Source organism: Urocitellus parryii, chromosome X, assembly GCF_045843805.1.
Source record: "Urocitellus parryii isolate mUroPar1 chromosome X, mUroPar1.hap1, whole genome shotgun sequence".
NCBI lineage: Eukaryota > Metazoa > Chordata > Mammalia > Rodentia > Sciuridae > Urocitellus > Urocitellus parryii.
In genome coordinates this window covers 129,380,743-129,408,136 of record NC_135547.1, presented here as the reverse complement: position 1 = coordinate 129,408,136, position 27,394 = coordinate 129,380,743, and the positions used below count along the sequence as shown (strand labels likewise).

The following is a 27,394-nucleotide window of genomic DNA, read 5'->3' as shown; positions in this document are numbered from 1 at the left end:
TATTTTATAGTAGTAAATGATAAAGTATCATAATGACAGCGTAGATTTATGCATTCATGACATTCTAAGTTTTTTAAAATTTTATATAATATAAAATAAACCCAGTGGGGCTTGACCTGGATCACTAAGCTACATCCCCACCCGTTTCCTTTCATTTTAACAGAAGGTCTCACTGACCTTGGGCTCCTCCAGCCCCAGCCTCCCTGAGAAGCTGTGCTTTGTTTTTTGTGTTGAGGTTAAACCCAGGGCCTCGCCATGCTCGGAAAGCACTCTATGGCTGAAGCCTAGCTCAGCGCCAGGTGTCACCTCTGTACCAGAGGCTAAGCCAAGGCTTCCCACCTGGATTAGTTCCCAGCACAACCAGGAAGCTCCGCCTGAAAAGGGCTGAGGCCAAGAATCTGTCACTCTACCCAATTTCAGCCAGTGATTGGCCACCTTGGCTGTCAGTCACGATGCAGAGTCGGGCCTGGAGGCCATCCATCCGGGATGCGTGGGGAACTGTCCAATCAGTGCGCAGAGAGACAGGAAGGGCGGGCTTCCGCAATCTCGCGGGCTGTTTTTCTTCCTGGACTCCCCTCCTGAACCTTCAAAACAAAAGTTCTCCACTCCAGGGACTCAGGTTACTTTGCACAGCCTGTGTCCCCACCCCATCTTGGGTGCATGGAGGTTCCTCAAGAGGACGCGGGGTCACCACAGAAGACAAAAATGGTGAGTTTGCTACCAGGACTGACGGTTTCGGTCACCATCTGCCTTGGGGCCCGGCGGGCGGGTGAGCTGGGGAGCGCCGAGGAGTCCCCACTGACGCGTGGGGTCTTGGTCTCGTGGGGTGAGCTGCTGAGAGTGGCAGAGTCCCCGCTGGAGGGTGGCCCTGGGCGCTGTCCCCTGGTTCCCTGGGTTTGGAAGGGCGGCTCAGGTCCCTGGTGTCCCCTTTGCTCCCTACTGGTGGCCCGACCCACTCTTCCCAACGTGGAGGAAGCAGGGCCACAAATGCACCTTCCTCCTCCCAGGGGAGCTCCTCCGGAGGCTGCTGTAGGTCCCCCAAATTGCAGGCGCCTCCTGCCTTCCAAAAGCCACCTTCCCTCCACCTCACAGCTCGGCCTGTAAGGGTCTGGCGGAGCGTTGGAGAAAGAGACCACAAGAGACCAGCCTCATGCAGTAAGCAGGGGGAAGTTTTATTGAACCAGCATGCTGGGGCCCCATGCCCACTCAAGAAAGGAGAGCAGCCCAGAGCCCAGAGCAGAGGTCAAGCAGGGGAAGGGGGGGGGGTTGCATACATCAGAACAAATCATGTTGAGGCGCGGGAAAATTGAACAACAACTTTGAGACATGATTAGTCACATTCATTGGCGTGAACAGTCTGGGCAGGGGTGATTGGTCACCCCTGAGCGGGGTACACATTTAAACTGATTGGTTTTGTGGCCTGGATGCTTTCGTGCTGAGCTATTTGGAGGCCTTAGCTAATAAACAACCAGGGAATCAATGGAAATATTTACTGGGCAGTTCAGGTATTGTCCTAACAGCTACACAGATTACAGGTTCCGGGGGTAGCAGAGGAATTTTAACAATACCTGGTCTATTATTTTTTTTTAGCCCAAGCCTTGTAATGTAGCAACCTTACAATGCTCGGTATTTTACACTTTAACTCGGACATTTGCAGCTTAGAATCAGCTTAGAAATTTTACCTTTACAGGCCAGACATTCGTTCTTCCCACTCGGTCCAAATGGACACCATCTGCTAATTGTCACTTTTCATCTAGTGAAATATTGGAGAGAATAGTTCTTTTCTTTTAATTGGGGATCCAAACCCGGGAAGCTTTATCAGCCACATCCCCAGCCTCCCCTTATACCGAATTTTGAGATGGGCTCCCACTTGTTTTGAAGCTGGTCTCCAACTTGTGATCCTCCTGCTTCAGCTTCCCAAGTCCCTGGGATGACAGGCCTGTGTCACTGTCCCTGGCAAGAAGAACACTTTTGAAAGCCTTTGTTTTCTATTTGTGAATATTACACTTGAGGGGAAACAGTAATCACTTAACACTTTCCTGTGTTTGGTCAAAATAATTACTTTAAAGGGAATAAGGCATTTGTTTATAGAACCTAGGGATATTGAATCCTGGGCTATGTACCCAGCCCCTCTCCCTTTTTGACATAAATTATTTTTTAAAATTTATTTATTTTTTCTTCTTTTAGTTATTCATGGCAGTCGAATGACTTTGGACACAGCAGACATAAATAGAGTATAACTGCTCCTTTTTCAGATTGCACTTGATGTCGATTCACACCAGTTCTGTAGTCATATATGCACATAGGGTTATAGTGTCTGATTCATTCTGCTCTCCTTCATCCCCAGCGCTTTAAATTTGATTTTCAGACAGGGTCTGGCTATGTTGCCCAGCCTGGCCTGAAAGTCATGATCCTCCTGCCTCAGCTTCCCAAGATGTTGGGATTAAAGGCTTTGACAACCCCAGCTATGGAAAATAGTGCATTTTAACCCGAATATTAATGACCATACTCAGGAACATGGATTCAAGTACTGTAAATGGTGTATGTGTCCAACTCTGGAGGACAGATATTGAACCCAGGGGCACTTAATCACTGAGCCACATCCCCACCCCTTTTTATATTTTATTTTCAGACATGATCTCACAAAGTTCCTTATGGCCTCACCAAGTTGCTCAGGCTGGCTTTGAATTTAGCAATCCTCCTACCTTAGCCTCTCAAGCTGCTGGGATTACAGTTGTGTGCCACTGTGCCTGGCCTACATGAACTTCTATAAAAGAAAGTTGTGGAACCAATTGCATTAGTAGAATCATTAGACTGGTGGACTACAGAAAAAATAAAATGAAATGTCTTCTGTCATTATTACATTCTTTCTTTGGTAGATGGTGGGGACTAGATGTCTGGTAAGCGTAGTGATACATTCTGAGAAGTTTTATGAATCGTGGTCTGATACAGAAATTAAGATGATTGGTTATTAAACGGCATCTTCCTTAGGTGTAGACACCATGTCTGATTTCGTGGGCAGAGTTTCCCTTTTGACGCCTCACAGGGTCCCATGTCCTCAGCCACTGTCCTCTCCTGGATCTGCCACAAGGTGCCCACAGCTGCCCTGGTCCCTTCAGGGTGAACAGAACTTCAGGCCCTGGGTCAGCTCCTCCTAGAGGACAGCCTGAGGTGTGGGGTGCAGCCTCTCAGGGAAGCTGCTGGGGGCTCTGGGCTGAGGAATCTCCTGGAACAGGCCTCATCTAGACAGCTACTTCCTTGGGACTCTGTTTACCCAAAGCCCTGTTCTCATTCCTTGGAGACAGGTGGCCAGTCCACCTGTGGATGCTGGTGCTGAGGGGCCAGGTCAGCAGTGACTCCTGCCCTTTCAGTCTCTCACAGTGTGAAGGAGTGAAACCTCTCCCAGAGCATAAGGACCACCCACCCCCAGTGCAGAGCTGTGCAAACCTGAAAAGCCTCATAGACTGGAGTCATGGTCCAGGTCTCTTGAAGGGTGATCCTGGAGGCTTTCAGTGAGCAAGACCTGGAGGGGGCATGTCCCAGCTGTCAGGGACCTTCCCTGCCCCTTGAGCCTGACACATGTGTGCTCCCTCAGCACCAAAGCTTTCTGTATATCACTTTGAAATGATGTGCTCACTTATCTGAGGCCCAGGTGTATTTATTCAGAACCAAATGAGATGGTCTATTATTAAATAGGCAAAAAAGAAGTGGATTTTAAAGTCTAGTTACATTTCCATTGTTAAAAATTCTAATTTACAGCCAGGTACAGTGATGCACACCTGTGATCCTTGCTGTTCCAGAGGCTGAGACAGTAGGATTGCAAACTTGAAGATAGCCTTAGCCACTTAGCCAGGCCTTATGCAACCTGGTGAGATTGCATCTCAAATAAAATATAAAAATCGCTCAGGATGTGGTAAAGTTCCTCTGAGTTCAATCTCTGGTACCAAACAAACAAACAAACAAATAAAACCCACCTAATTTACCTTTTGCTACCCCTGATATGTATAGAAAATTTGAGAGTCAATCTTGTCTTTTCAATGATTTCCAGTTGAAAGCCATGTGGTAGATTCCAGAATGCCACTTAACATACAGAGAAACTCTGTCTTCCATTTTGCTGCTGAAAATGAATTCATTTTACAAAAATAGTTGTGAATAAATTTATGAATGCAATTTCATAAAAACTAGTTTCTCTCCTTTACACGGTCATAAATTTGACAGGGGATGACAGTCTGTGGTTGTTGTTCTCTGGACTTCACAGGTTCATGTTAACTGTGTGCTTTTTTGGTATCAGGAATGGAATCCATAGGTGCATAACCACTGAGCCACATCCCTGGCCCCTTTTAGATTCTTCCTTTTTAGTCAGGGTCTTGCTACATTGCCTCAGGCCTCTGACCCCTGAACAACTGAGGTTACAGATGTGCACTATCATACCCATCTTCATTGCAAATTTTAAGGACAACTTTGGCGATATCTGAAATACCCAACTGTGATCATTTAATCACTGAATAATTTATCAAATAGTAAATGAGCATTCCCACCATGTTACCTGATTCCTGTTTCCTCCTAAGTGCCTCCTCTTAGGGCCTCCCTTTTGGGAGATGGCCTTTTAGCTTATGAAACTTGGGAGTAGCATAAATGCTCTCTCTGTTCTCTCTGTCCTGTACAATATTTTCACTGGTCTTAGATGCAGTGTACTATTATCCATGCCCTGACTTTCACATAATTTTCTGAAATGCTCTTTGTTTTTTCAAAGAGTGTGGATCATGGGAAAGTTCAGTCTCCTTTGTAAGAAAGTGTGTTGTCTTTCCATTGATTTTGTTGCCTCTCATTGTGTATCTTTTGTATTATAATCTTTTTTATCACTCATTACATATATTTTCAGTTTTTCTTTGTGATTTTTTTAATTGTGTGTTTGTGTTTGTGTGTGTGTGTGTGTGTGTACTGCTGAGGATTGAACTGAGGGCTGCCAAGTTCTTTACTACTGAGCTACTCTCCAGCCTGAGATAATTAGTATTGTAGACTGTTGTTTACTTATTTGCTGATGTATTGAGTGCTGGGATTGAAGCCAGGGACTTGCTCATGCTTATGTTGTCCTCCAACAATGAATTTCAATGTATGAGCAGCATTTTGGGTGTGGGCAGGTATTTAACTGGGGAATAAACCTACAGGCACTTGACCACTGAGCACATCCTCAGCCCTTCCTATTTATTATGTACTTTTTAATTTTTATTTTGTACAGTTGTAGATGGACAGAATACCTTCATTTTGTTAATTTTTGTGTGATGCTAAGGATCATACCCAGTGCCTCATACATGCGAACAAATGCTCTGCCACTCAGCTACAATCCCAGTCCCCCCATTTATAGTTGATGAAGACCAAGTCTCACAAAATTTCTGAGTGTCTTGCTAAATTACTGAGAGAGCCTCCAACTTACCAGTTTCATGCCTTGACCTCCCTAGTGGCTGAAATTACAGGTGCACACCACCACACCAGCAGTTGGCAGGACTTTTGAAGACTCATCATCCAATTTCTTTCCAGATGGAAATAATATTGAAAATCATATTCCTTCCTTTTGTCCATAGATTTGAAATTTGTAATTATGACTCTTCTTCTTTGCTTTATCTTTGCATTATTATGAAAAAGGTATTTAGCATATAATATTGTTTCTTATGTATATATTTGCAAAACTCCATGGCTTGGTAGTTTATTCATTTCTTTATTAGATAAACTTTGTTTTTCAGAGCAATTTCAGGCTTACATTATTTATTAGTGAGTGTTCTCTAGAGGAACAGCATCAACACGAAGTGTGATTATAAAAGGGGACTTATTAGATTGGCCTACTTGACCTGAAGCTGGATGTCCACAGTGACCATCTGCAGCTGGAGAGCTTGAGAAGTAGTAGCTGCAGAGTCCAAGAGGCTGAAGCCTCAGAAGGAGAGGGATCAATGGTGCTGCCCTAGTCCAGACCAAAGGTTCTGGAAACTCCCTGGAGAATCACAGGCAGAGTCCACTTTGGGAGAGTGAAGAAGGCAGAGTCTGATACCCTCAGGCCATTGCAGCAGCCATTGGAGAAGAAAGGGGCTTGCTCTGCTGCTGCTTCCTTCTTCTTCCAGCTTTTGTTCCACCCAAGACACTGACCTATTGGATGGTGCTGCCTAGCTGAAGGAGGTTCTCCAGGTTGATTCGCTGTTCCACATGTCAATCATTTCTAGACACACCCTCATGGACACACCTAGAGGCCTCTTATCACAAATATCTCTTAATCCAATGGGGTTTACAATTGAAATGAGCCATTACATATAGTATTAAACACCCTTTCTCCACACTGTTTTCAACATCTTGCATTGATTTTGGGTGCTTGTTAGTTTCTGAACCAGTGTCCTACATTTTATTAAGAGAGTGGATGAAGCAACTGTTATGCCAGATTCGTGGGATCCCAATAGACCTCCAGGAGCTTAATCTGATGGAATCACACAAGAGTCTTTATTGCAAGCTCCAGCCTGGACTCACAACTGTTTCTGACTCAGCAGTCCCAGGGAGTGAGTCCCCGTCCTTTGTCCAGTGAGATTTTATAGGTTTGTGGGGGATACTCTATGCATAACAACATCACACAATAAATCATCCCATACTGCGGGGAAGTCAAACAACAACTCTTAACATTGATTAGCACATTCAATGGTTGGAAAAAAGTTGGGTAGGGGTGATTGGTTATTGCAACAGGGGGATTCATTTTAACTGATTGGTTTAGGCCACGAGGGGTGTACGTGCTAAACTACATGGTTTCCCAACATGTTATCAACCACCACAATAAACTACTGGGGCTCATCTGGCATTCCAGGTATTTTCCCTGTCTCATGCTGATTGGAGGTTTGCTAGGGAGTGCTCTGTGGTTCAGCCCCCTTCCCTTGGACAGGCCTTGAGGTAGAATCTGCTGTTATTTATTTCTTTTTAAAAATGGAGTCACATCAGTTTCTCACAACACCTTATCATCAGCTGAAATCCATCCTTTATCTTAGGATTCCTCCTCTGTCTGGTGTGATTGTGTGTGTCATGTACTGTACATAATAATGTCATGCAGAAGAGGTTCACTGCTCTGGGAATCCTGTGTTCCCCCTGTTCATCCCTCCTCCCCAGCCCTTCCTGCCTCTCTGCTCGCTAAGTCCCTGGCACCCATCAGTTCTGCTAGTGCATCTTCCTTGCTTCTAGCTTTGGGCAGTTCTGGATATGGCTGCTGTAGTCACTGCTGAGAAGTTTTCTGTGCATAATTTTCACCTCATTTGCATAGACAGCTGGGAGTGTGGTGAATTAATTGTAGAGTGCACCATGTTTATTTTGTAAGCGCGTGACTGTCATCCAGAGAGAGTGTTCTTCTCTCCACTCACATGAGCAAGGGAAGGGTTCTTGCTGATTCATGTTTTCACTGTCTTTTGGGGCTGTCATTGTTTGGCATTTGACCACTCCAGTGGGTATCTGGTGGTACCTCATTGTTTAATTAGAAGTTTCTTAAGTATGTCCTGATGAACATCTTCTCCTACATATATTAACTGTCTCTGTTTCTTGGATGAGTGTCTTTCCAGATCTTTTGTTCACTTCCACATTGCTTGCTTTCTTACTGAGTGTTCTTCCTGCATGTTGAATACCAACCCAGTGCCACTATGTGTCATGAAAACATTTTGTCCAGTTCTCTAGCATGTCTTCTCATTCTCTCAAGTGCATCTTTTGAAAAACACAATCTTCATTTTGTTCAAGTTCTATTTACAAGTTTTTTGCTCACAGATCATGTGTCTGATGTTGCATATGAAGCTGTCATGCCAATCTAGATTTCTCTGTAAGTACTTCTGTGTCATTTTAGTGAAGTTTGAAGTTTGCATTTAGTACTATGATGTATAGGCAATTTTTTGGTGTTGGAACATGAACCCAGGGCCTCCTAAGTGCCAGGCAGGTGCTGTGCTAGAGCTGCAGTCCCAGCTCTGTGTCCTACTTTAACACTGAGGCTGCACTGGGAGCTGATCTGTGATTTTGTGAAGTGAGAATGCTTCCTTTCTTTGTACATTAATATGCAGGTGTTTTGGCAGTATTTTCCAAGAGAGTGTATTTTCCATTGCTCCTTTGTTAAAGATCAATGGAATAGATTTATATTGTGCCAAATACCACTATGTCTTGATGATTGTAGATTTTTAGTAGTTCTTAGCCTCAGGTAGTGTTCATCCTGTGAATTGAGTGTTCATTACCATGTTGGTTGTTCTGGATCTTTTATTACTGAAGAAATAACTTAAAAGAATTTTGATTAGGATTATATTGAATCCATAACTGAAGTTGGTAAGAATTGATGACAGCACTGAGGTTTCCCATGTGCAAACATAAAATATGTCCATGTGTTTTCCTTGTCTTTGATAGTCTCATTGGAAGTTAGCAGTTTTTGTCATACAGATTTTTATCAGATTTATATATGAGTATTTCTCTTTCATTGGTGCTGTATAAGTGGTGTGTGTTTGTTTTTCTTTATGGTTTTGTTGCTGGGTGTTGGACTCAGGGCTGCTCTACCATTGAGCTACATTACCAGTCCTTTTAATGGTTTTGTTTGGAGACAGAGTCTTGCTAAATTGCCCAGGCTGGCCTCCAAGCTGGGATCATCCTGCCTCTGCCCCCTGAGTGGCAGGGATCAGAGGCATGGCCTCCATGCTCAGCTTGCTGCTGTCAACAGGATGATAATTGTCCTGTTTATAAACATGACAACACTGACATCATGGAGTTGCTTTTTATGGTTCTTTGGGGGATTCCACATAGAGTAAAAGATCATGCTGTCTCTCTATAAAGACATGGTGTTTTTCTGAGCTTGAGTGATTTTCATTATTCTTGATTTTTCTCTTTAACTTTTTATATAATCAATATTTATTGTTTAGCTTTTTGTTGTGATGGGTAATGTTAATTGGTTTTCCAATTTTAAATCAGCCTCGAGTAGCTGTAATAATTCCCTCTTGGTTGTGGTGTATAATTTTTTAAATTTATTTTTGGACTCAATAAGAAATGTTTGAGGAATCTTGCATTCATAATCGTGAGAGTCATTCATACTTTTCTATTCTATATAATACTTTTCTTTATCTATCTAATTTTGATAATTTGGTAACGTAGAGCTCAGAAAGAATTAGGAGGTTTTAACTCAGCTTCTGTGTTCTGGAAAAAGAACAGTAGAAAGTTGGTGGCAGGTTTCACTGTCTCCTGGAAGCCTGTTTGACATGTCAGACCCTTTCTGTGTGTGTGTGGGTGGGGCGGTAATTAGTTATTGAGCCTGTTTTGTGTATCTCTCCTTGTGTGTAAGTTGTAGGAGATTGTTGATAAACACAGTCTGATTCCCTCTTTAAAATTGGGAGCCATCTCCCCACAAAGACATGAGAAGCTAATTTCAGGTTTAGTATAAATTACTGCAAATTCTGATCTTGCTTGGAATGCCTGCCCGTGCCTTGAACTCACCCATGCCTGGCTCTCTCTGGGCAGATAGCAGCCCTCTCTGAAATTTTAGTGACACCTCATCAATCTTGGCCTTCCCTGGCCAGAAAATGACCCTCTCTGAGGCTGTAATGACCTTCATAAATTCTGATGTGTTGGCCAGCAAAAATGTAAACTAGCCTTGTGTTATGCTCCTCAGAGTTTTGTTTTCTGTAATTTCTCAAACTCCTCTTTGGTGACCTTCTGGGCTATAAAGCTGGGCTGCAAGAAAGCTCCAGAATTTATGAAGGTCATTAGAGCCTCAGGGAGCGTCGTTATTTGGCCAGGGAAGGCCAAGATTGATGAGGCATCACTAAAGTTTCAGAGAGGGCTGCTATCTGGTCAGAGAGCCAGGCATGGGTGAGTTCAAGGCATGGGCAGGCCTTCCAAGTAGTTTAGAATTTGCAGTGATTTATAGCAAAGCTGAAATTAGGTTTTCATGCCTTTGTGGCAAGATGGCTCTCAATCTTAAGAGAGAATTAGGCTGGGTTTATCACATGCTAGGGAAGCACTCTTGCACTGAGCCACAAGCTCAGTCTCTGTCCTTTGTATTTTGGGCCTTATGTCAGTTTTTCAGTGATGCTGATGTTCATGAAGAGCTTGATTTTGCAGACTGTCGATTTCCTGATTGTGGTTTCATCAACACCCTCTCTGTTACCTTCCTGTGCTTGATTTAGGTTTACCTTGCCCTTCTTTCTCTGGTCTCCTGAAGTGCAAGTTTCAATGGTTGCTTTAGCTCTTCTTTTCTGAAAGGTGCTTTGGATGCCTTAGATACCAATGAGGCATCCCCTGTGCTGTTCTCTACAGATTTCCTATGGTGGACTTTTGCATTTCATTTCCTTTAAAATGGTCACCTTTTCTCTCACCTCTTTCTCCTGATCTGTTGAGTCCTGTGCTTCTCCTCCCTTTGCCTGGAGGCTTTCCAGCTGCTTCTAATCTGATTTCTGCTTTAACTCCCATGTTCTTTGGGCATACATGGGCTTTCACTGGTGTTGCACACTCTCACGGGTGTAGTTTAGGGTTCAGAATGTGCCTTGTCCTGGGGGGTGTTGCTGTGACCCTCAGAACTCGGTGTGCTTTAGCTTTGAGTGAAGGCCAGTGAAGCCCTCCTGTCTGCTTCTCTGTCCCCATGTCTGTCCTGACAGAGTTGGGCTGATGTCTCCCAATGGAAGTGTGGATTCGTTGTCCTGGGCAGTTCTGTATGTCTCTGCCTGATGTGTTTTGACTTTGTTTCAGGTGCATGCTTATTAAAACTCTCAGACAGTTCATTGAAAGTTTAGCCTAGGGAGGGCACAGGTCTGTATTTACAGTGGTCAGGAAGGCGGAGGCAGGAGGACTCGAAGTACAAAGACAGCCTCAGTGTCTTAGAGAGCCCTGAATATATTATAGAGATCCTATCTCAAAATAAAAATGAATAAATAAAATTAAAAAGAGCTGGGAGTGTGGCTCAGTGGTTAAGCACCTCTGTGTTCAAATTCTGGTACAAAAGGAGAAGAGAAAATTTAACCTAGGCATTTGGGAGCCTGATCTTTCTCAGGGTTGGTCAATCTCATGTATTGTTTGGTGTTGAGCATTCTTTGTATATTTTGCTGTTGAAAAGTGAATGGAAATGTGTTCTCCCCTTTTCTCCTACCATGCTGTTCCTGTTTGGAAGGCTTCATGCATTTGCTGAGTCGCATTCCTCACACTAAAACACTCATGGTCACTCCAGGGGAACTGGGCTGCATGAAATATTCACACAAGAGACACAGATACCTTTTTGTTTGGGTCCTGTGATGGCTCCTCTGACCTTAAAGGGAGAGAGAGAGAGAGAGGGAGAGAGAAGGAGACCAAACTTGTTGAACCCTTTCACTGAGGAAGAACCATTCCAATGAGGCAAGGGGTCAGGTTTCAGGGGGCTGAGTCTAGCTTCCTGATGTCTGTGTCAGCAGGTTGACTGACACCTAGGAAGGCCACACCCAAAGGCACAGCAAGAGATGGGGAGTTTCCATGGACCATTCTATCCCAAACAGGGCAAAGGGGGTAGGATTACAGAGGAACAGGTGAGTGTAGCTCAACCTCAGGGGTGACACCTACATCTGAAGACATGCCTTTGACTTCCTGAGCTGGGACAATGCCCAAGTGACCATGAAATGTAGTGATCTGTCAGAGCCTCTTGCTTCAGGACTGGAAGGTGGGGGGTCATTAAGTGTGGCTCACCACATATTTCCTCTTCCTTAATATTTGAAGGCAATTGGGAAATTCTATCTTTCCATCACTAGATTCTCAGTCCGAGGTCATGATGATCTACTCTTTTTTTTTTTTTTAAAGAGAGATTTTTTTTAATATTTATTTTTTAGTTTTCGGCGGACACAACATCTTTGTTGGTATGTGGTGCTGAGGATCGAACCCGGGCTGCACGCATGCCAGGCGAGCGCGCTACCGCTGAGCCACATCCCCAGCCCCGATGATCTACTCTTGAAACACAAAAAGCATTAGTAGAAAATATACTATCAGGGATATAACCAACTTTTAAGATCCAGGTTACTAATATTATTATTCTGCCAAATACTCATTGTTAGAGTCTGTAAACAAGTCAGGATGGCGCCTGGCATTTTGCCAGAGAAATGTTAGAGTCTGTAAACAAGTCTGGATGGCGCCTGGCAAAATGCCAGAGGGAGTGGTTTGTGAAGTAACTCCACGGAGTCATTAAGTGTGGAGATTCCTTATTGGTTGACTGCTGTATCTAGTTTATGCTAATTAAGATAAGCTGTGTGGAATGTATAAATACCGCTCCTGTCCTACAATAAACAGCTCCTACTCCTGCTGTATCAACCTAAGTCGTTCGTCACCCCCGGATATTTTGCCCAGCCAGCTGGGCTGCGGCAGATGGTGGCCCATTACGGGGAGCACCGGGACACTCGGGGGTAAGTGACGAAAAAAGCTGCCCATCCATAGATAGGACGGGAGCAATCAGCTCGTCCCTAAGCAGATAGGGCGAGAGGAAAAAATGGTCATTTTGAGAAAATGGAGAGGATTGATGCAGTTTGTTTCTGTCTTGTTTTGTCTTGGTGTATTGTATTGTCTTTGTGATGAAAATATGGAAGGGGTGAGAAGTAAATTACTAAGGGAAGAAGGCACCCCAATGGAACCAAGAATAGTGAGGGCATGTGTTGATGGAAGCCCGGGAACTCTAGTCAGAAAAAAGAAAGTTCAGAGGAGGAAGGATTATCAGGAAAACAGTTGCAGCAAAAGGCTATTACTGAATGCTTTTCGTTACCAGAGGGTGCATGAATCAGTGCGTAGGCTGCCACATGCACAAGCGGGTCATGGCGTAGCAAGGACTTTTCAAGCAGTGGCAGCCGGCTCTTCTACTGCTGCCAGCCCAAATCTAAACCTGACCCAGAGGCACAGTCTGGCAGGCTCTTGCTCCCTGTGCCTGGAAGCAGTTTGAGACCGGGACTCTCCCCAGGGCCATCTCGGGCTGCTACAGCCAGCCGAAGAGGCTACTGGCTACTGGCGTCCCTGAAGTTTGATCATTTCCAACGTCAGTAACTATAATTGTTCTCCCACACCTGGAAGCTAATGAGTAATGAGCACTATCAAGGCTTATTTCAAATGTAAAAAACCTTGAGATAATGTACTAAATTGTTCAGAAGTTTGTTTTCTTAGTAGAATGCTACAGGATTTTCTTTAGCCATCCAGAATTCCTGCCTTCCTCCCAATGCCAGTAAAGACCAAGGTGGAAGAATTTCCAGTGTTGCTGAAAACCGCACGAGGCTTTGGCTAAAAAACAGACGAGACTTCGGAGCTGTTACTGTTTCTGCTGCTATAGCTTAGGCTAGCTGTCTGCAGAACTTACCTGGACTGTGATTTAAGCTAGCTGCCTGCAGAACTTACCTGGACTGTGATTTATCTGGACTGTGATTTAATCTATTGAGACACTGCTTTACCTGGACTGAAACAACAAACTGCAATTTACAACAAATTGTAACTCGGTATCTTTACAAACGGTGTCATTGCTGGTATAATTTTTCCAAGGGCTTCTTGCATGGAGCCATCAATTGGCTTGGCATTGTGGCATTTTGTATCCTCCCCTTCTGCTTGTAGCAGATTGTTTATGGTATTTGTGTAAAAACCACTATGGTCATTATTTAAATTAAATGAAAGGGGGAAATGTTAGAGTCTGTAAACAAGTCAGGATGACTCATCAGAAGACTCTTCATCTTTCTTGATTTATTGGGAAGCCTTGCACTTGGCAATGGTAACATGGACATGCTCATTTGGCGTGGTGTTTCAGCCTTTCCATGGAGCAGAGGGCTCAGTCACAATATTTATTACAGTGGCTTTTTAGAGCATTTTAACTCAGTTCTAATTTTTGCTTCAGCATTTATCTGACTATGAAAGATCTTGGAAGTAATTTAAGTCAAACATTAAGAAAATCCACATGTTGTAAGTTTGAAACAGAGCCATAAAGACTGTATCACAGAAGCAAGGAATAATATTTAAAGTAGTCACTTCAAAGATCATGAGACGGGAGCTGGCCTAGGTCTGGTTCATTGGCATGCACCTGTTTCAGACCCCAACATGAACTTCAGCAGAGTGCAGCTCTGAAATACCAGCCAGCAATAACTAGCGATGCCATAAGGTGAGTTGTATTCATACAGGCTTCAGGATATTCATCATCCTTTTTCTTAACTCTCACATTTAAGGAATCTATTAGTTCGGTCAGTGATGTAAACATTCTGAAGGCAGAAGACAAACATCCAAACATCCTTTTGGGTGCCATCTCACTGAGGGTTAGGGTATTACCAATCAACCTCCAGGTGCCAGGCATCCTCCTGTAATTGCTCTTGTCCGTTCTAGGAGACCAGCCTAAAATGCATCACTATTTCTAGATCTCTTGTGTTGTACTGACCAGACATTTGCATAATACTTAGGAATACCCAGGAATAATACTTAGGAAAGGTGCCAGTTTCTATTGTAGAATGATCAGGGCAAGGATGCATTGGTGGATATTTTAAAGAATAACTGGCCTATACAGAAAAAAAAATCTATTAATCTTTCTGACAATTGTTCAGTTAGGTAAATACAGTCTTAATCTCTAAGGACCAGCATGATTGGCTGCTTTAGGTTTCTTCCATGCTGTCTGTTTCCAAAAGATATTCCCAGTCAGCCTGTTTACCACAGGATCAACATGTGGGTATAGCTGACCATGGCAGTTAGGAGAATTAATCTAGTTATGGGTGGACTTTCCAGTCCACACTGTAAAGTATATTAAAAATGGACCACAGCTTAAGTAATGGGAGAAGGAGAGTTTCCAGAATTCCAGTTTTTTTTTTCTCTTCCCCTGTAGTGGAAGGGAACACACTGGTAGGTTGAGATGAAGGAGAAAACACTGATTTTTCTTTCTTTCATGAGGAAAACATAGAGACGGCAGGCTGCTATGATGAAGTGCCAGATCCACCTTGTGATCTGGTGGTCCCCAACTCCCAAAGAAAAGAAAGAACACGGCTCCAGAGACGAAGAGCTGAGAGAAGGCGCAGACGCGGGCCAGCATGGGGGAGAACTAGGTGGTACCCAAATTCGCTGCCCTCAGCTCCCTGCTGGTGGGTCCCTGGGGGTAGAGAGTGGCAGGAGGGGGTGGGGCTGGATGCAGAGGAAAGGGAGATGCTGGGTGAGCTGAGGCCCGCAACCTGGGTCTGAGGAGTGGAAAACCCACAGGGGTCACTGGGAGTTCTGGGTCACCCTGAGCCTGGTCTCAGTTCTGGCGGGTGATCCACACTGCCTGGACTGGGATGTGGGCTGGTAGCCTAGTCCTGGTCCCTGGCTCCCAGGGGATGGGGGAGGGGTGGGCGTGATGGGCTCCTCCCCTTCCCCTCCCCTCCTCCCTGCCAGTGCCGCCCCCACCCAGCCCACTGCAAGGAGCCTGCTGTCTCACCATCAGCTCAGCTGTGCCCTCAGCATCATCTGGGCCTGGCGATGTGGTTGGCACATCAGCTGGGGGTGGCCCATCTGGCCCCTGAGACTGGAGGAAGAGAGCTGGCCAGGTGGGGTGGCTCCTGGGGACAGTCAGGCACTGCCTCTTCTCTTACATTCTTGCCCCCGTCCTTAACAAACAAGGCGCACTCGTCCACCACACCCGTCACCCCCGCATCCAAGCTCCACAGTGCCGGGCAGGGGGTGCGGTGGGCGGGGGACTGTCCCCAGGCCTGGAGGGCTTGGGGTCTTAACCCGGCTGGCGTCATCAGCCCTAGGCAGCAGGAACTCCGTGGTGCTGGGAAGGGCACCCTGGAGGGGCGGATGAGCTGGTGTAAGTCACAGGTGATCTGGTCCTTGATTCCAGCCCCAGGGACCTGGGCTGCCAGGGAAGGCACAACCAGCCAGGCCCCGCCTCCACTAGGTAGGCTGCGTGGCCCACGGGGCTCCCTGCCATTGGAGACAGGAAGGCAGTGCCTACCTCACCAGGACCTGGCCCTGGTGATCCTCCTGGCAGAGGCCCTTGGTGGGAGTGTTGTCCACCGGGCCTCAAAATGGCCTACTGCTTCAGCCACACAACTGTAGTCCCCACCGCCAGGTCTCCTTCAGACCCCAACCCCTTAGGTGGTCCACCTTGCTCAGCAGACACAAAGACCACAGGCGCTGGGGTGGTGGGGCGGGACAGCTCTGCAGGGCCAGGGCGGCCCTCTGTTCTACCAAGGCCACCATCTCTATGACAGAGAGCAAGTCCACATCCTTCCCTGCTGAAGTGGGGTCCCCCTCGGCAGCAGGGGTCCCTCCCGGCCCCTGGGTCCTGAGGAGCTTTGGGGGCTTCCAGACAGCTTGACCCTGGAGCTCCTGTCCTCCCTTGTCTTTATTTAATAAAACTGAGTCAAGGCTTGGCATAAGCCATAGCACTGCCAGTTTAGGATGTAGGTAATAGTACAAGGATTTCAACGCTAAGAAAGAATTATCTTTTATGCATTATTGCAATTTCCCAATATAGACTAGTTGATCCATCCTAACAACTTAAAAAGAACTCTCAATCTCTTTTTGAGAGAAGGTCTCCAAATATCTCTGTATTTTAGAATATTATCCTTTCAGGACTGGGGATGTGGCTCAAGCGGTAGTGCTCACCTGGCATGTGGGGGGCGCTGGGTTCAATCCTCAGCACCACATAAAAATAAAGATGTTGTATCCACCGAAAACTAAAAAATAAATATTAAAAAAATTCTCTCTCTCAAAAATAAAAAAAGAAAGAATTTTATCCTTTCAATAGGTATCTCTTAATTATCTTTTAGAAAATATGATGAAGATTACTTCCCAGGCGAGGGAATAACATATAAATCTTACCATATTTTTTGTGGATAATAGGTCTAGTCAGAGAACTTATATCAATGAATTTCCAACCAATTTTGCAACTTTTATTGCTCAAAACCAATGTGTGACTTTAATTTGAAGAACATCAATCTTAATAAAATGTTCTCCCAAATCTCTCAATTATCCAACAAAAGTAATATATAGGAATTAGCAGAGGATTTGAGTCAATTTTAGTCCTCCAAGGAGAATTGTCAAAATTGGAATCTAAGTCAGTAGTTTAATATATTTAGTGTTTAGTCAAGGATGTGAATTTATTCACCAAAATTAATCCTTACCTGAAACAGTAAAAAATCATTAGGCAATAAAGACCTTCCTTAACAAAAATAAACTTAACATTTTAATAGGTCTTTATCTTGTCAAAATATGGGCAAATATTTTAGCTCATATCAGCATAGTAAAATTAGGGAAATACCCTGAAATATCCTTGAATTAATCAGTTAAATTTTTATGGTCAATCCAGTACATATAAATGTTCTTCTCAATTGTTTTAACTTTCTATGTCATCTGTCTAGTTATCGATGTAAAAATCTTTCCATTTAGACAACTACTTTTATCATTAAAATCTAGAATATAAAGACCTGTTTCACCCAAAGATGATCCCTTTCTTCTTAGGACCTCCTGTGTGTGCTTTCTCTCTGTTGAAGCATCTTTTTCTTTTAGAGTTTTTCCTAGGAATACTTTGGAACAATTTCTGAAAACTGTAGAGTCTAAGCAAATTATTGTACTTACATAAGAAATGTCTGAATGAAAATACAGTTAAAGCCCTTGGATATTCTTATAGACAAAGTCATATCTGTTTATTCTAAACATTTGTGCAGTAATTTGAGATTACTTGATTATGTTTTGAAAGTAAATTTATAGTAAAATACATTCATCTCAAATATCGGTAACTAAAAGGCAGAGCATTAGGTAAATGCATGTATAAGAAATATATAAATTATGTGTTTTCTGTTGAACAAAAACAATTAGATAAATATGTATTAATTAAACAATTTGACATATGTTAATTATTTTATGGATCAACAACTATAGGTTATTCAAAGAGCATAACTTGTAGTTGTATTAACTTTATGTAACCACGTGGTTCTTGAGATATTTTGGAATCATTTCAATTTATTTTTAACTAAGAGTGCATTCTTATATGTGATTCACACAATGTAGCTGAAATAAGATCCTTATGTATATATTATTCTTTTTGACTTACATAGGAATGAGAATAAGGATTTCTTGATTATCACAGGAACATTGCCGGCTTTTGTTCCTGCAACAAGCAAATGCATTCCCATAACCTCCAAAATGAAAAGCAAAATATAAGAGGCATATGTTTGATATCTCTTATCAATAGAACATTATTTAGTTACAACCATAGAGAAAAGTCAGGTTGTGGAACTCAAAAATAACTTAAACTTGGGCTGCCACACAGTAACCTGTGGAATTAGATTTTTTCCTGAAAAAGATGTCTTTCCTTAGCATTTACAAGTTGGATTCTTAAAAGTGCAGGCTCTGTAGTTTCAGGATCAAATCTGTGAAACAGGAAGGAAGGTTAGTGGCTGGGAGGCAGGACCAGAAGTCCTGTCTGAGTGACAGTGGAAGGACCAATAGGAAGCCTTGGAAATGCGGGGGCGGGACCAGGAAGTCCACTTGGCCAGCCAGGCTTTGGGCGGTTACCATGGTGACGGAAACAGCAAGGATCCTGCAGCCCATTGGTCAGGGCAGAGGCTCCCTGAGCTTCCCAGCGGGTTGCCTTGCCTTTGGTTTGTTCCTATGAAGCCTCATCTGGAGACCTGCACTGCTGTTCACACTCTTGCAATTTTGGATGTTTTCCTTTATGATCCCTTCACAGTGTCCTCCTGTCTTTTGTACTTTCCCTGGGAGCACATGGGTCCTTTAAAAGTTAAGTTTTAACTTCAGACACCAGTGTTACTCTCAGATTTTAAGGCACTCTGCATCCAGGCCAGGTTGCTTAAGGGTTTAAAGCACTGTTGGCAGTGGCTCTAGTTACAGACACCACAGGGAGCAGTGGCTAGGCTCAGTTACAGTCTTTCTGATCCATAGGACAAGAGTGTAGCAGAGGTTCAGAACCTTCTGAGTATTCACAAAACAATAAAAGTATAAAATTCACTTTTCTACAGGTGGAGAATCTCTCAGCATGAAAATTTTCTTCCTTTTTTCTCACTGTCCCAGCACAGACATCTAGTACATAAACCCTCCAAAAAAAAAAAATATCTTAATGTTTCAAAATATAAAGATTCACAAAAACAATCCCAAAAAGTCCACATAAGCACTTTTCCCATGGGAGAGGACTGAACTTCACATATCCCACTAATCATCTTAATAACACTTTACATTTATTTAGAGTCTAGAATTATAAAAATATTTTTATAAAGACAGAATATTCCCAAACATTTAAAAGTTTAACCTCACAGATATTTCTTCTGTCTAATCCACTTTCTACAATTCAGCCCACAATACTCTGCAATCCGAAGCATGCGTAACTTCTGAAGAGAAACTCCAAATGCACTAAATTTATAAAAATCACACTGGAGTGGCCATATGGGCCACCAATTGTCACATTCCCCACACTAAAACCCTCAGGGTCACTCCAGGTGAACTGGCTGCATGAAATATTCCCACAAGAGACACAGATATCTTTTTCTTTGGGTCCTGTGATGGCTCCTCTGACCTTAAGTGTCTGCAGAAAGAGAGCACAACAGAGAGAGAGAAAGTGCTGGACCTTTTTATTGAGGAGAAGCCATTCCAATGAGGCAAGGGGTCAGGTTTCAGGCAGTTGAGTCTAGCTTCCTGATGTCTGTGTCAGCAGGTTGACTGACATCTAGGAAGGCCACACCCAAAGGCAGAGCAAGAGAAGGGGACACACAAAGGGTGTTTCCATGGAATATTCTATCCCAAACAGGGCGAAGGGGTGAGATTACAGAAGAATAGGTGAGTGTAGCAAAACCCTGTGGGTGACACACTTACACCTGAAGACATGCCTTCGACTTCCTGAGCTGGGACAATGCCCAAGTCACCATAAAATGTAGTGATTGGTCAGAATCTCTTGCTTCAGGACTGGAACGTGTGAGTCATTCAGAGTGGCTCCCTACAAAACTGCTTTGTCTGCGGTGTGTGGTGAATTGGCTTGTGTTCAGTCCATTTCTAGACTCCCCTGAGTGCCGGTGTGGTGGGACAGAAGGAAGCTTCAGCCATTTGGGAGCTGCCAGGCTGTGGATTTGCAAGCTGCCACCCAGCAGCTCTGCTCTCTGACCTTTCACCCTGCAGGCTGGCAGCAGACAGGTCCCTGTAAGGAGAGAACCAAGCAGCAGAAGCAGCCCACACAGTAGCAGGGACAGAGCAGCCCCTCTTTAGGTTGAGTGCAGCCAAAGGCCCTGGCCTCTAAGAGCTGAGTCCCTAGGCGGTGGATAAGCATGTGTCCCTGTAAGGGATATCAAATAGATGGCACCAACTCCCCTGCCTCAGTGTTCTCAAACGTTTCTTATGCTTAAAAGTAAAGGCCCTGATGTGCTCAGGCTCAGGCTTTGGGAGTTGTTCCTCTGGGCTCTGCTGCCACTACTAAAGTGTTGCTGCCAGATCTCGGTGTCCTTGCCCTCATTTGCTGCTTCACCAGAAGCAAGGAAAGAGCAGTGGCAACAGCAAGAGCTCCGTGCTCTGGCTCCTCCAGGGAGCTGTGCTGGGGCCTCTGCTTTAACACAGACTGGTGCTGCTTCAGACTCTGCTGTCCTGCGCTCTGCCCACCCCAGCCTGGAGAGACACCAGTGCTGAGCTTGCAATGAATGCAGCTCTTGATCTTCTCTGAAAGGGTTTCTCCTGGCCTTTGTGGGCTTCCTTACCTCCTCTGTATACCTAGGTATTCTTATTTTGGGGCACAATAAAGTGGAGTGAACTCAAGTGTTTTTAAACAATGAACCAAATCCCCTGCCCCCTGTATTTAAATTTTTTTTTTTCAATTTTGAGACAGGGTTTTGCTCAATTGCTTAGTTGCTCCCTGAGTTGCTGAGGCTGGCACTGAACTTGCAATCCTCCTGCCTGAGCCTCCTGAACCTGGGTATTTTTGAAACCTGATTTCCAAAAGAAATTCTCCCTCAGCTTTCTTCTCTAGACTTCAGGTGGTGGTTGAGTGGCAAAACAATAATTTGCTACTATTCCTATATGCAGGCTGTGGGTTTAGTTAACTCTTTTTAAGGAATTCCACCTACTTTTTCACAGTGATTTCTTCTGACTTAGAACAGTGAGAACCTTTTAAAAATTTCTTTAAGATGTTAGCATAGTTAGTTCTGTGATAAATTTAATAGAAATTAAAGAAACTTGGGAAAGATCTGCTGTGTGCAGTCTGTAGCCAGTGACTAGGGTCTCACACTGGGAGGTCACACCCCTGTCCTGCACCAGAGAGGGGCTTTCTGAAGGGGGAGTGAAGGTCACACCCTGCTTGCTGCTCTCCACTGTTCTCCAAGACTGCTTCATGGAGCTGTGGAGAACCTCAGGAGCTTTCACACATGATGATGTTCTTGTTCTCATGGTTCTGCTTGTGTGTGGAACACTCCCTCTCTCTGGAGTCATCTTCACCTTGGATGTAAATGATTCTCCTTCTTGCAAGGTCCGTTGACTATATTTGTGGGAGTCTCTTTCTGGGCTCTGTTCTGGTCTATGTTGTGGTAGTACTCTGAGGGTCCCAGACTCTGAGTTGTGTCAATTTGGTGTCTAGTTTGATCTTTTTTGTGTGTGTGTGCTTATCATTTTTAGAAAATTGTTTAGCTTATTTTTCTCTAAAAGTAAATTTTTCCTAGACATAGTGGTGAGTGCCTATAATCCTAGCTGCTGGGGAGGCTGGGGCAGGAGGATCCTAAGTTTATAAGCTAGTCTCTGCAACTTAGGAGGCCCTGAGCAACATACAACACCCTGTCTCAAAACATCAAATGTGTCAGGGATGTGACTGTGTGGTTCTGCTCCCCTGGATTTGATCCACACTGTGTTTTTGTTTATTTATTTGTTTTTCAATTTGTCACACATAAGTAAGTAAATAAAAATATATTTCTTTGAAATTTCTGAAATGGGTTTTAGTCTTTGACAGTTAAATGTACAATAAATCACATTTGTCTGCAGAATAGAGGGAGGAAGTACTTGGCATGTAGATTCTCATTTGCCTGGACCATCATTGTGTTCTCTCCCCAAGACACCTGCTGTCACCCATAATTTTTCCATGCCTTGAAGAACAGCCCACTAAAGGCTTTCTCTTGGGCTTCTTCTAGCCTCTGTTGATACTGTCCTCCTTCAAATGCCATGTGTCTTGAGTCCTTGAGCATGGTTCTTTGTGAGTGGCAGGGTTGTGTTCTGGTAGGTGGTCCTTTTGGCTGTTCCACAATGTGCAGAAATCATAGGCTGCTTAGAGACCCACATGGAGTGGCCTGTTTCACCAGCAGTCAGCGTGGCATAGTTCAGGATTCTGGGCTACAAACCTGCTGCTTTAACACACCCTGGAAGTGCTTGTGCCTGAGGTTTTCTTGCACCAGCTGTGCTACAGGAATGAGGAATCTCTTTCATGACAGACCAACATTGTACATGTGGCCTATCTTGATCAAAGTGTCCTTGAGCAGAACCGTGGTGTGTGTCTCATGACTGTACATGATATGAGTGAGACATCTGCTGTTCAGAAGAGCTTGAGAATCATTGGACATTCATGGTTGCCATGAGGTTTGGAAAAGGATTTTCTGCCGTCTGTTAAGAAAACTGTTTTTCAGACCTATATCATTTTGTAAGGCTGTTGTTTGGATAAGGTGACTTCTGGGGGTCACTGAGTTTTTTCTAAGATACATGCCATCTTTCCATACACCCCATTCTGCTTTGACATTAACCACTAGAAATTATTATATTGTTGTGTTTATGAATCAATATGCTTGATTACTAATGGGTAAATTTGTTCTGGAGTAAAGCTCCTGCAAACTTCTTGTTGTCCTCAGTGTAATCACCCAAGTTGAGCTCAGTCCCCAGTGAACACATTGTGACAACCTGTGTGGAAGATTGTCTAACTGTTGTCTATGAGGGAAACTCTTTAGTGACTCCATACTCGGAGGGTGTGGGTTGGGGCTGATTCTAGGCACTTCTTTAAGGATGGAACAATTGACTTTCAGAAGGAAAAGGGAGATCAGTAAATACCATGTTGTGTATATTAACTATGGAGGCCCAGTGAGCCACTGTGGTTGGCAGGATCTGTCTCAAAGGCTAAGTTTTGTGATTCCAGCAATTTCCTACTCAGTCAGCTTTCTTTTCTAAGGGTAAATAATATGGAGAATGCTAATAGTAGCTCTCTACTGCACAGGATGATGGTAGGATGGTGATAGAGATGCAATCGACAAATAAGTTAAGGGTGACCCGAGAGCACCTCTTACTTCCTGTGAACTCACCAAAACTGATTTCACCAAAGGAAGGCTGTACAACACTCTCTGTTTACCTTGTGTGGGGCCCAATTCTAGTGTTGGAGTGGCTGTGAGGACTTAAGTACACTAAAGATTTCATGGACAAAATCGTGGAATTAATCGGGAGGCCAGGGAATCATGTGAACATCATGCATGTTGAGTATAGATTTCTCACACTGTCAATCTCTCCTGGCCTCCACTACACATTTGTGGGATATTTTAGATCTCAGCGACCTTTGAGGATGTGGCTGTGAACTTCACCCAGGAGGAGTGGGCTTTGCTGGATGCTTCCCAGAAGAACCTTTACAGAGATGTGATGCTGGAAGTCCTCAGAAACCTGGCATCTATAGGTAATAATGTTGTGTAGTTATTTAATCACATAGAGAAGTCGTGTTTATTTTGGTCATTCATGTAGAACATGAAAAGACAATCAATTGGTGAATTATTGTAGCATAAAATGCTCCATAAATTTGGAAAAGCATTTCTATCTCCTAAAAATTTATAATGTTTTGGTTTGGCATTTTAGGAAACAGATGGGATGACCAGAACATTGAAGATCAGATCAATAATTCTGGGAGTAATCTAAGGTAATTGTACTCACAAGAGGAATCCTTGATGGAATCTGAGAATGTCATATAATTTGCAAGAAATGTGCACAGCTTTAAATGTATGTATTCTCACAATATTTTTTACCAAAAACATATACTTAACTGAGCCTGGGGTTATGACTCAGTGGTAGAGAGCTTGCCTAGCCCACTTGTGGCACTGGGTTCTCTTCTCTGCACCACATTTAAATCAATAAAGTTTATTCACAACTGAAATCAATTTTACATACATGTATATTTAACTGTAAAATATACTCAGTCTTTTCAAAGTACTTGACATGCAAAAGTACTATGAAATTGCATATGTAAATATCACTATTTGGATCATAGTCATAGGCAAGCTGTGTTGCAAAGCATTGTTTCCTCTCAATCTCTTTATTTTCTGGCAATTTGAACAAGTTGGAAAACCTAGTCTTTACCTGATGTTGGTAGTAATGTAAGCCTAGCACCTTTAAATAAATATAAAATCATGAATGAATCAAGCATTAATCATGTGCTGATCATTCTTTAAAGAAATCTTATGGTAAACTTCAAAGGCAAAGAACAGTATGGGGAAATTTTCAATGAGATTCCAGTTCTTAAGTAGACAAAGAAAAATTTTAATAGAGTGAATTGATATGACGGCATTATGTGTGCAACTGACTGCATATGTCCTTCATACCTTCACAGGCACTTCAGATCTCACAGTGGGCATGAACACTATAAGCATGAAGAGTGTGAAGAGAAGCCATGTGAATTGAAACAATACAGAAAATCTCTGGTTTCTCTCAAAAGTGATCACACACAAATGTTAACACAAACTGGAGATGGACCATATGAAAGTACAGTATGTGGAAGAGTCATCAGTTGTTCCAGTGACATTCAAAGACATGAAAATTCTCATACTGAGTGCCAACCCTATGAATGTCAACAATGTGGTGAAGCCTTTTCTTCTCTCCCAGCTGTTCAAAGACACATGAGAACACACAGTGGAGGTAAACCTTTTCAATGTGAGGTATGTGGGAAAGCCTTTCATTCCCGCACTTTATTTAGAAAACATGAAAGAACTCATTCTGGAGAGAAACTCCATAAATATAAACAAGGTGGTAAAACTTTGGTTTCATTCACAAGTCTTCGATGTCACATGATCAGACACACTGGGAAAGCACATTTCAAATGTAAGGTATGTGGAAAAGACTTTGCTTATCCCAGTTTACTTAGAATACATCAGAGAACGCATACTGGAGAGAAGCCCTATGAATTTCAGCAATGTGGGAAAGCCTTCAGTACTTCATCTTACCTCCAGATACACGAAGGGACTCATACAGGAGAGAAGCCCTATGAGTGTAAGCAGTGTGTGAAAGGCTTCACTCAGTCTGCTCACCTTCACTCTCATGAGCAAACTCATACTGGAGAGAAGCCCTATCAATGTCAACAATGTGGAAAAGCCTACACTACTTCATCTTACCTTCAGATAAATGAACAAATCCATGCTGGAGAGAAGCCCAATGAATGCCAAGAATGTGGAAAAGTCTTCACTACTTCTTCTAACCTTCAGAGACATGAACGAACTCATACTAGGGAGAAGCCCTATGAACGTAAGCAGTGTGGCAAAGCTTTTGCTCAGTCTTCTAACCTTCACTCATATGAAAACACTCATATGGCAGAGAAATCCTATGAATGCCAACAATGTGGAAAAGTCTTCAGTACTTTTTCTAACCTTCACAGACATGAACGGACGCATACTGGAGAGAAGCCCTATGAATGTAAGCAGTGTGGCAAAGCCTTCACTCAGTCCACTTACCTTCACTCACATGTGAAAATTCATACTGGAGAGAAGCCCTATGTATGTAAACTGTGTGGAAAAGCCTTTGCTACATCTCCTCAGCTTCGCGTACATAAACGAACTCATACTGGAGAGAGGCCCTATGAATGTAAGCAGTGTGGCAAAGCCTTCATTCATTCTGGTGACCTTCGCTCCCATGAGCGAACTCATACTGGAATGAAGCCCTATGAATGTAAGTGGTGTGGCAAAGCCTTTGCTACATCTTCTCAGCTTCACACACATGAACGAACTCATACTGGAGAGAAGCCCTATGAATGTAAACAATGTGGTAAAGCCTTTGCTAGATCTGGTGACCTTCACATACATGGAAGGATGCATACTGGAGAGAAGCCCTATAAATGTCAACAATGTGGAAAAGACTTTGCTGCATACTCTCACCTTCACAAACATGAAAGGACGCATACTGGAGAGAGGCCCTATGAATGTAAACAGTGTGGGAAAGCCTTCATTGACTCCTCTAACCTTCACAGACATGAAAAAATCCATACTGAAGAGAAGCCCAATGGAAGTCAACATTGTGGAAAAACTTTTGATACATCCAGTGAACCTCACATGCATGGAAGAACTCACAAAGAAGAGAAGACCAATGAATGCCAACAATGTGGAAAAGTCTTCAGTACTTCTTCTTACCTTCAGGTACATGAACGGACACATACTGGAGAGAAGCCCTATGAATGTAAGCAGTGTGGCAAAACCTTTGGTAGATCTTCTCAGCTTCACATACATAAACGAACTCATACTGGAGAGAAGCCCTATGAATGTAAGCAGTGTGGAAAAGCCTTCACTGACTCCTCTAACCTTCACAGACATGAAAGAACACATAATAGAGAGAAACCTTATGAATATCAACACTGTGGGAAAGGCTTCACTATGTCAACTTACCTTCAGATGCATGAACAAATCCATACTGGAGAGAAGCCCAATGAAAGTCAACATTATGGAAATACCTTTGATACATCCAGTGAACCTCACATGCATGGAAGAACTCCCACAGAAGAAAAGACCAATGAATGCCAACAATGTGGAAAAGTCTTCACTACTTCTTCTTCCCTTCAGATACATGAACAGACACATACTGGAGTGAAGCCCTATGAATGTAAGCAGTGTGGCAAAGCCTTCATTCAGTCTGGTCACCTTCGCTCCCATGAGCAAACTCATACTGGAGGGAAGCCCTATATATGTAAGTGGTGTAACAAAATCTTTGCTAGACCTTCTCAGCTCCTCATACATGAAAGAACTCATACTGGAGAGAAGCCCTATGAATGTAAACAATGTGGTAGAGCCTTTGCTAGATCTGGTGACCTTCGCACACATGGAAGGATGCATACTGGAGAGAAACCCTATAAATGTCAACAGTGTGGAAAAAACTTTGCTGCATGCTCTCAGCTTCACAGACATAAAAGGATACATACTGGAGAGAGGCCCTATGAATGTCAACAGTGTGGAAAAGCCTTTGCTACATCCTCTAACCTTCACAAACATGAAAGACTGCATACTGGAGAGAAACCCTATGTCAAACATGTGGTAGAGCCTTTGGTAGGTCCTGTGAACTTCATGTACATGCAAAAATACATACTGGAGAAAAGCCCTATGAATGTAAACAATGTGGAAACGTCTACACTACTTCTTCTTCCCTTGTGATACATGAGCGAACTCATACTGGAGAGAAGCCCTATGAATGTCTACAATGTGGGAAAGCCTTCACTAAATCC

General features: G+C 43.4%; 1 protein-coding gene across 1 annotated transcript; it reads left to right on the top strand.

The window, feature by feature from the left end:
• The first annotated feature begins 563 nt into the window (after positions 1–563).
• On the top strand, positions 564–27,394 carry LOC144250809 (uncharacterized). The gene is made up of 4 exons (XM_077793968.1): positions 564–708; positions 23,476–23,602; positions 23,779–23,839; positions 24,527–27,394. Exons 1-4 carry the CDS (start codon positions 661–663, stop codon positions 27,321–27,323), a joined length of 3,033 nt encoding a protein of 1,010 aa, XP_077650094.1. The 5' UTR covers positions 564–660; the 3' UTR covers positions 27,324–27,394.